Here is a 10,194-nt window from a genome sequence, read left to right as displayed (position 1 = left end):
CCCAAGTAGCTGGGACCACAGGCGCCTGCCACAATGCCTGGCCATTTTTTGGTTGCAGCCATCATTGTTGTTTGGCGGGCCCGGGCTGGGGATTCGAACCTACCACATTAGGTGTATGTGGCTGGCGCCTTAGCCGCTTGAGCCACAGGTGCCCAGCCGAGACCCTGTTTCTAAAAATAGCCAGGTGTTGTGGCAGATGCCTATAGTCCCAGCTACTCAGGAGGCTAAGGCAAGAGAATAACTTGATCCCAAGGGTTTGAGGTTGCTCTGAGCAATGAGCACAGCACTCTACCCAGGGTGATAAAGTGAGACTGTCTCCAAAAAAAAGAGAGAGAGAGAGAATTCAAAAGACTATGTTAAAACCATTATCTATAATCCACCCACAACCATATTCAAATTATTATATGTAGTTCCACATACTGAGAGTCACCATATGCCTTGAGAATCTCTCGATCCAGGTAGTTACTGTTGTTGACCACGTCAGACTGCCTCTTAGCTTTAGGTACAGCCTCTTGTTGTTTGAGTAAGGAGTCAAGAAGTGGAAGATCTATAAGTTGTAGTAGACGCCCAATTGTTTCTTCTTGCCATACTTCATTAATAACTACCCAGAAAAAAACAATGTGAAAAGCAGTAATTAATAGTTACTAAATGCTCACCACAGTATTTGTCCAGGTATTTGTCTAAGCTAATACATTTGTACCCCTCCCCAGAAACATTCAACCTTATGGAGTGCTTTCTTCTAGCAATAGAAAACAATCCAAGATTTGTTTAGAGTGTAGGAGAACAGACTTTGGACAAAAGGAATTCTTTTCATTCTTCGTACTGTAAAAGCAATCTGTCACAGATAAGAGATCAAGTCATATAACATGTTAATAAGGCTCTGGAAGAAAGAATGACTCATTCAACCTAAAAACTGGTTTGAAACTACTGACTGCAGATTATTCCACTCAGGGTTTCCATGAGACTGGGATGGGGAAGGACGGTGGTAATCAAAGTCATTAAACTACATTCCATTCCCAAAGATAAGGAAAAACATAAGAATTCTGTTAATGTTTTAATGTGACTTTCAAGTTTTATTTGACCTTAATACAACCTCAGGGAAAGAAATATCTGAGAGCATATTTTAAATAAAAATGTGCATGTAAAACATCTCAGATTTGAACTTCCGCCAGCTAATAGGACAAAAGTCAGTGTTCAAGAGTTATAACACTGAACTATTTGTTAAAGATAATAGACTTCTGTTAAAATTAAATATAAATAGCTTTAATACACAGTGTACTGCTTTTCTGTGTTTAGATTTTTAAATTCTAATAAACGTTAAGATAAAAAAAACTTTTAAATAACTGTGTTTGGTCTATTTCATACTTTGCATCACACCTTTAGCTTACCTTGGGGAGATAAGGTTGCAGAGGTATCATGAGGGGAGTTGGCAGGCTTTAAACTCAGATTTTCCCACAGGTCCTCTAAACTGGCTGATTTGATATCAGGTGACATAGATAATGCATCTGCATATCTAAAATAAATTTATTTCATAAATTAATGTTTCTTAAGCCCACAGAAATATTTTTGTATTTGAGAGCAAAAACATGAGAATTCCAAGCTCTACGAGTGGAATGAAATATAAAAAACACTTCATGGGCAGTGCCTGTGGCTCAGTGGGTAGGGTGCCAGCCCCATATACTGAGGGTGGTAGGTTCGAACCCAGCCCCAGCCAAACTGCAACAAAAAAATAGCTGGGTGTTGTGGCAAGCGCCTGTAGTCCCAGCTACTCGGGAGGCTGAGGCAAGAGAATCAGCTAAGTCCAAGAGCTGGAGGTTGCTGTGAGTTGTGACACCATAGCACTCTACCAAAGGCGACAAAGTGAGATTCTGTCTCAAAAAAAAAAAAAATAATAATAATAATAAAGTGCTGGTAGAGGCCGGGCGCAGTGGCTCATAGCAGTACACCTAGCACTTGGGATGCTGAGGTGAGTGGACTGCCTGAGCTCACATGTTTGAGACCAGCCTGACCCAGGGTGAGACCTCATCTCTAAAAATAGCCAGGTGTTGTGGCAGGCACCTGTAGTCCCAGTTACTTGGGAGGCTGAGGCAAGAGAATCGCTTAAGCCCAAGAGTTAGAGGTTGTTGTGAGCTGTGATGCTATGGCACTTTATCAAGTGAGGGCGACCAAGTGAGACTCGGTCTCAAAAAAATAAAAATAAAAATAAATAAAGTGCTGGTGGTGTCCTACCTTACCCTTATATTTCCTTCCTATATAGAGAGGTACGTTTTATATTTTAGATACAGAGTTAAAAGGTATTTGAAAGTCAGTACATTAAAATGCTAACATTAGGTCAGATCTGAACTATAAGAGCTTTATTTACACCTCTGTGACACCAGTGCACAGTTTAGCTGAGGGTAACAAAAAGGCAAAATTGCTTTATTTCATGACAAATAACTCAGTTTGTGATGTACTCATCACCCACATGCATCCAGCCACTGCCTCTCCAGTCTTGCTTTAAACGATCCTCTCTTCTCCCCCACTGCTGCTCAGTTCAGCCCTCATCTTCGTAGCCTACAATATTGCAATAGATTCCTAACTAGCTCTCCCCGATAGGCTGCCAACAGCTAACCAGGATGTAGCTACCTTTCTAAAAAAGTGTCATCATACTTAAAATATTTCCGTGGTCTTCCCAACAACTGTATGATCAAGTCCAAACTCTGCCTCCCACATGCCTTTTACACTTCACATCTGCCACTTCCTGTATTCTAATGATACCCTAACAACCTGGATTTCTCCCCATCTGCTTTCACCTTCACTCTGTTCTCACGCTACCGGTTACATAAATTCTCTTAACATGTTTTACACCATAACTTGAAAAAGAAAAATCAGTTTGTTAATCCATCACATTTTTAGCAGAAACAAGAAGGCTAGGAAACACCCACTAAAGTTAAAAAAAATTTCACTATAGGGCATCTATTGTCCCAGCTACTTGGGAGGCTACGGCAAGAGAAACGCTTAAGCCCAAGAATATGAGGTTGCTGTTAGCTATGACACCATGGCACTCTACCGAGGGCAACAAAGTGAGATTCTGTCTCAAAAAAAAAAAAAAATTCACTATACTTTATCAAATTCACTCACAGACTTAGATTTTAGCCACTTATACTGCTTAAAAAATATAAAGCCAGGGCCAGGTACAGTGCCTCCCACCTGTATCCTAGCACTTTGGGAGGCTGAGGCAGGAGGATCATCAGGAGTTCAAGACCAGCCTAAGAAACACAGCAAGACTATCTCTACGAAAATTTAAAAATTAGCCAGGTGCGGTGGTGCATGCCTGTAGTCCCAACTACTCAGGAGCCTGAGGAGGGACATTATGACTTGAGCCAAGGCATATGAGGTTGCATTGAGCTACTGAGTGATGCCCCTGCACTCTAGCCCAGGCACCAGAGTGGACTCTGCCTCAAAAAACAAAACAACACACACGTACACATACACACACACACTTGCGTGCACCAAAAACACATATACACATTTTAAGAGATCTTACTGGAAGTAAAATTGATTGTTCCCCAAAAATATACAAATTGTCAGTAAAATGGGTATGTGTAGCATGTCTAGGTACACTTGACCAGTAATAGGACCTTCAGTTCAACTTTGAAAATACATATACAGGCTCGGCGCCTATAGCTCAACCGGCTAAGGCGCCAGCCACGTACACCTAAGGTGGCGGGTTCGAATCCCCAGCCTGGACCCGCCAAACAACAATGACGGCTGCAACCAAAAAATAGCCAGGCGTTGTGGCGGGCGCCTGTGGTCCCAGCTACTTGGGAGGCGGAGGCAGGAGACTTGCTTGAGCCCAGGAGTTGGAGGTTGCTGTGAGCTGTAATGCCATGACACTCTACCCAGGGGGACAGCTTGAGGCTCTGTCTCAAAAAAAAAAAAAAAAAAAAATACATATACAACATCTCTTAAAACAAGTATACATTTTTTGGCACCCTCTGTGTGTGTGTGTGTGTGTATGTATAAAACCAGTCAGCATCCCATAAAAAAGTAGACAAAGTCCCACCAATATACCCATGATGATGTAACATTACGTACTAACCTGGAAGGTGAACATAGTCTGTTCTCTTCGCCTAACTGACTGTTTTGATTAGGCATCGTTGTGAATCTGTAAAAGCTATAACTACTATCTTCAAATGTAGGTTTTTTGTCTTTTCCAAAGACTTTGGTTGGAACTGGTTCAAATACTTTGTAATCCATAAGTGCCTGACACACTCTCACCACTTTGGCTCGAGGAATATCCACATCACCAAAATACTTATTCTGAATTAAGTGAGAAAAAATGACATCCACAGCTTCGGAACCAACAAAGCAGTCATCGTGTCGTTTTAAATGGTGCCTTCGTTTTTTCACTTCCACTTGTGTTTGAAGAGTGTTTATAATGCTACTCCATACATATGTGGCTCCAAAGGGCTTCTGGGCCACACTGAAACCTAGGAGAAAAATCACAGAGAAACTGAGACTTAGTACCTTGTCATTTGTGATAAAGTCTAAGCAATCCTTAGGCAAAAAGCGGTAATTTCCAAAAGTTATTGATAAGGAACAATTATAAGGGCAGCTTAGTGAAATATTGTTATTAGTAGCTATACACTAAAAAAAAAATAGAGCCTACTATGTGCTAACCACTTGTCTATGTGCTATGATACAAGAGAAAGCAAAATTAAGTCCCTGTTCTCACAAACTTAAGACTTTGTGGGAAGATACAGATGATATGGTCAGACACAGTGGCTCACATTTGTCATCCTAGCACTCGGGGAGGCTGAGGTATGTAGATTGATTGAGCTTATGAGTTTGAGACAAACCTGAGCAAAAGCAAGACCCCATCTCTACTAAAAATAGAAGAAAAAAAAAAAAGAAAGAAAGAAAAAAACTGAGGCAAGAGGATCACTTGACCCTAAGAGATGGAGGTTGCTGTGAGTTATGATGCCATGGCACTCTACCCAGGGTGACAGCTGAAGACTCTGTCTCAAAAAAAAAAAAAAAAATACAGACGCTACATATGTGTTAGATCACTGTTAATAAGAAATAAAGCCAGGTAAGGAAAAAAATACTATTTTTAATGAGATGTCAGGAAAAACCAGTCTGATAAGGTTGTATCTGAGCAGAACTTAAATAAAACCAGGAAGCAAGCTGTGCAGGTATCTGGGGAAAGAGCCGGGAGAACAGAAAGAGCCAAGGCTCGGCTTGGCACCTGTAGTTCAGTGGTTAGGGCACCGGTCACATATACCAGGGCTAGTGGGTTCGAACCAGGCCCAGGCCTGCTAAACAACAACAACTGCAATAAAAAAAATAGCTGGGTATGGTGGTGGGCATCTGTAGCTACTTGGGAGGCTGAGGCAAGAGAATTGCTGAAGCCCAAGAGTTTGAGGTTGCTGTGAGCTCTGACGCCAAGGCACTCTACCCAGGGCAACATAGTGAGACTCCGTTTCAAAAAAAAAACGAAAGAAAAGAAAGAAAAAGCCAAGGCCCGGGGGTGGGATTGTGCTCTGCTGGAACAGGAAGGAGGCCAGCGTGGCCAAGGTCCTATGAGATGGGAGAAAAGAGCAAGAAGTTAGAGCAAAGGGGGAGAAGAGCTGGGGTTTGAGCCTGGGCATCCAGGACCACAGAACAGGTAGGCAGTTACCAGTTATGTGCAAGGAACTCTAAAGTGCCTTATATAAATCATCTCGTCTTCAATAGCAACTTTCCTATGAGGTAGTATCATCTCTCTTTGAGAGATGCAAAAGATTCACAGAGATTACATGTAACTTCCAGATGTTGTATGGAAAGAGGCAGTGCTGGGATTTGGCTCATGTTCTGTATGACTGTGGAACACTTATCAGTCATACATGTGCACAGTCACATGCCACAAAATGACATTTCGGTCAATGACAGACCACATGCACATATCTGACCACATGCACATAAGCTGGCAATTCCTACCCTATCTATCCTTGTATCTTTAGATACATTTACATACGCAAATACCTGCCATTGTATTACACCTGCCAACGGTATTCAGTATGGTAACATGCTGTACAGGTTTGTGGCCTGGGAGCAATAGGCTTAGCTGCTATACCATGTAGCCTAGGGGCTGGAGTAGGCAGTACCATCTAGGTTTGTTAGCACAATGACAAAATCACCTGACAACACATTCCACAGAACGTGTCCCCACCATTAAGCCACACATGACTGTATACAGACAGGCACACATACTGGCTGGGAATAAACCTGTATTTTCAAAGCTTCCTATCATGCAGGCTTATGAGCTAACTACTTTATGAGCAAAATAACAATTTGGTTCCCATTCATTAGGACCCCTGACCTACTCCAGAGACACTGTGGGCACAGAAAAATTTTAGCTAAACACCAAAAAAGGGACATTGTGAGACTCTGTCTCAAAAAAAAAAAAAAAAAAAAAGGAAACAAGCTTTCAAAAAGTTCCTATCATATTTTTCCTCACTGTAATAAACTGATATTTGGCAGTCAAAAGGAAAGAAAATAGGCCTTGGGTTTTGTTACACTGATGGAACTGAGCCTAGTTAACCATCTGCTTGGTGGCTGTCTCGCTCCCTTTTTCTCTTTTCATAGAGACTGTGCCCTTTTATGTGTTAAACTTTTCACTGATCCTCTGAAAATTCAGTAGTCCTAATTTAAGCCCTCATTTTAAAAATAAAGGAAGTGTATTACTTCCTTTATTTTAAGGATATTTTGGCAGAGAAGTTGAAAAATTATCACTTCCTTTATGTTCTCTAAAAAGGAAAACAACACACATCAGCACAACAGTAAAGGACCAGGGGAATTATAATTAAAGAAAGGGCTACTTGGAAACACATCCTACATTTTTAGCCAAAATAGAACATGTAACATGAAAACATAATATATAAGACGTGCACTGAACCACCACATTGTATTCCCTTAGCATAATTTTGCAGCTACTAGCAATTTTTTTTTTCTTTTTTTGGCCGGGGCTGGGTTTGAACCTGTCACCTCTGGCATATGGGGCTGGCACCCTACTCCTTTGAGCCACAGGTGCCACCCAGCTACTAGCAATTTTGACATCTTTACTATAAAAAATAAACAGCACACATACAAAGACCTTTTTACTGTTTATGTGTTTCCCATACCAAAAGTAGAAGAATAACTTACCTTCTACCCATTATTATGTTAGTTTAAAATGATCAGGAAGATTGATTTTATGGCCTGACTGAGTTTTAAAACAGATATTTTATAAGGTAGTACTAAAAAAGGAAGTAATTGTTGCCAGCCTTCCAAATATTCTAAAGATCACGTGAGCAGTCTCAAGAATTAAATTATGGAGAATCAAGTAGATAAATCAAGCTGGAACTAGATTTAAAATCTAAATTTACTAATCTAAAAATATGATAGGAAATTAGTAGATTTACAACTGGTAAATCTCTATTTCGTCTCTATTCAATGGAGCCAGAATCAGGAATTTGATGGAATCTCAAAATAAATCCAGGACCTTCCTGGTATTCAGAATTCAGGAGTAGTTGTACTATGAGTATTAGCAGCTAATACTCTTCCTGAAACACCAGAGATTATAAATGAGATATAAGTGAATTTAATGCCAGCTGTTTAATTTTTTCCAAGTTTTTATTCTTAGTAATAGCTAACAATTGAGTACCTACACTAGGTGAGGCTCTATCTTCTCATCTAATCTCAATAAACTTTGAAATAGTTATTAGTAATCCCATTTTGAGGAAACTAAAGTTCAGTGAGTTAAACTTGCCCTCAGTTACATGGCTAATAACTATGAGTTTTTCCTAGTACTTAAATATGAATACAGTAGAAGCTCTGTAAGCTAGTCACCCAAGAGACTGCAACAAACTGGTCAACATACAGAAGTGGGCAACAGAAGGAACTAGGCCTACTGTACTGACTGATATGTACATGTGGAACACATCCAGTCTACGAAAAGTAGGTCAACTTAAGGAGGTGGTCAGTGTAGAGAGGTGGTCGATTATGGAGGTTCTACTGTATATCAAAAATCAGCCACCAGATAAGTAGTTTTAGCATTAACCTTTCATTGGAGACCTGGATTACGTGAAACAGCTTTAAAAGAGCCAATGAGAAGAAACAAATGAACTCGTAAGATTTGTGAACACTTAACCAACCTATCTAAAAACAGAAGTCACTACTCCTCAAATAAGATAGGGTATCTTAAATTCTATAATAAATACTAGTCACAGTACACAGGAGTAAGACATGAAGGAACACAAGCAAGATTTAAATTTGCAGAGATAAAGCTGGGTACAGGGGTCATGCCTGTAATTCTAGCACTCTGGGAGGCCAGGGCAGGTGGATAGCTTGAGCTCAGGAGTTAGGAGATCAGCCTGAGCAAGAGCAAGACCCAATCTCTACCAAAAAGATAACAAAAATTAGCTGGGTATTGTGGCAGGCACCTGAGGATGAGGCAAGAAGATAGTTTAAGCCCAGGAGTTGGAGGTTGCTGTGAGCTATGATAATGCCACAGCATTCTACCTAGGGTGACAAAGTAAGACTGTCTCAAAAATATTTAAAAAATAAAAAATAAATAAACTTGCAGAGATCGGACTATATTTTAAGTACCACTAAAACAGATTTATAGGCTAGTGAGAATATTAAAGACAAAACACTTAACTCTTGAGCTGTAAGGTGGTTAGCTTGGCCAGGTCATTTATTGAGATGGATAGAAAACTGAAGGCGGGGAGAGGGAGGGAATATACAGCCTCAGCAAAGTAGGAAAGGCTAATCTTCACAGGGGAATTCAGAGGGAAAGAATAAAGGCCCCGTATTAATTTGCTGCTTAAATGTGGGAAATCAGGATGTTTTGCAGGTTGGATAACACTGTATAAAAGATTAAAGAACAGGTTAGAGCAGGATAGCAGGCACCTGTGAGCCATACCATGTTTCCAGAGTCCTCCAGACAGGATACAATCCAGCACTTTCAGGTCCCCTCTGATCTCACTGACCATTAATTCCCAGTCATTGTATCATGGGATATTTCCCCTCAAGCATCACCACCCACAGACCCAAACTACCAAACTACTATCATGTTCATACAGATACTTTAATACATAAAGTACCCCGGACTTAACAAGTCAATGTGCCAAAACCCACATCAGGATAACATGGTTTTTTTTTTAATGCTGACTTAACCAGTTGAACATATATCCACCACGGGCTGATTTGAGACTTATTTATTCATCACCTAAAAGCTGAAATGAAGGCTGGTATAGCAAATTATAGCCCAGAAAGATGATTTTACTGTAATTTCTGTGCAGAATTCAAGAGAACAGAAGAATACAATGAATGCTTTGTAAGTTTAGAAATCAGAATTAAAGCTTCAGTTTGTCCTCAAACCTCACTTGCATTATGAGTTGAACAACTCTTTAAAATTTATCATTCTCTACATCATGTAACTGCTTCCTTATTTACGTTTGGTCAAGCATTCACGAAAAAAGCATCATGACCGGGCAGTGCCTGTGGCTCAAAGGAGTAAGGTACTGGCCCCATATGCCAGACATGGAGGGTTTAAACCCAGCCCCGGCCAAAAACTGCAAAAAACAAACAAACAAACAAACAAAAAAACATCATGACCAAAGGAATCTAAAAGTCTAGAGACCAACTACGATAACCTGGATAGAGATTTAAACTCCATAAGTTGGTTTCTTCATCTACTGATATGCTCACAGCAACCTCGAGATCTTGGGTTCCAGTGATCCTCTTGCCTCAGCCTCCTGAGTAGCTGGGACTCCAGGCACCCACCAAAAACCCAGCTAGTTTTCATAAGTAGGGTCTCTCTCTTGCTCAGGCTGCTCTCGAACTCCTAAGCTCAAGCAATCCCTCTACCTTGGCCTCCCAATTGGCATTACAGCTGTGTCTGACCTGATTATAAGAATACTGAAGTTGTATCTCCCCCATTTAGATGCAGGTATCTAACATCAAATAGAATATGGCAGATGTTTTAAGTAAGAAATGAAGGAAAGGGACAAATATGACCTTATCAGATATAAAACTCTTTGGAAGGCTGTCTAATAAGCAGCTTAGAAATTATTTTACCCTAGATCTATAACATACTACACATGCTCTTAGGCATTATACAAATTTAGGTTAGTAAACATTCCATTTTCAAGTAGTTTCATCTTTATTTGCTTGAAAATAGTGGTTTTT

The 10,194-nt window shown here is 40.3% G+C and overlaps 1 protein-coding gene across 1 annotated transcript in view; it reads right to left on the bottom strand.

The window, feature by feature from the left end:
• DEPDC7 (DEP domain containing 7) overlaps nt 1–10,194 on the bottom strand; it is a 23,968-nt gene that overhangs the window by 7,357 nt on the left and 6,417 nt on the right. Inside the window, exons 2-4 of the mRNA XM_003781540.3 lie at nt 4,082–4,472; nt 1,389–1,513; nt 421–601 (exon numbers count right to left, since the gene is read on the bottom strand). Of these exons, the coding sequence (XP_003781588.1) occupies nt 421–601; nt 1,389–1,513; nt 4,082–4,472 (697 nt within the window). The remainder of the gene's footprint in view (nt 1–420; nt 602–1,388; nt 1,514–4,081; nt 4,473–10,194) is intronic.

The sequence above is a fragment of the Otolemur garnettii genome, unplaced genomic scaffold (genome assembly GCF_000181295.1).
Source record: "Otolemur garnettii isolate 467f Iridium unplaced genomic scaffold, OtoGar3 scaffold00001, whole genome shotgun sequence".
Lineage (NCBI taxonomy): Eukaryota > Metazoa > Chordata > Mammalia > Primates > Galagidae > Otolemur > Otolemur garnettii.
This window is presented reverse-complemented; position numbering and strand designations above follow the sequence as displayed.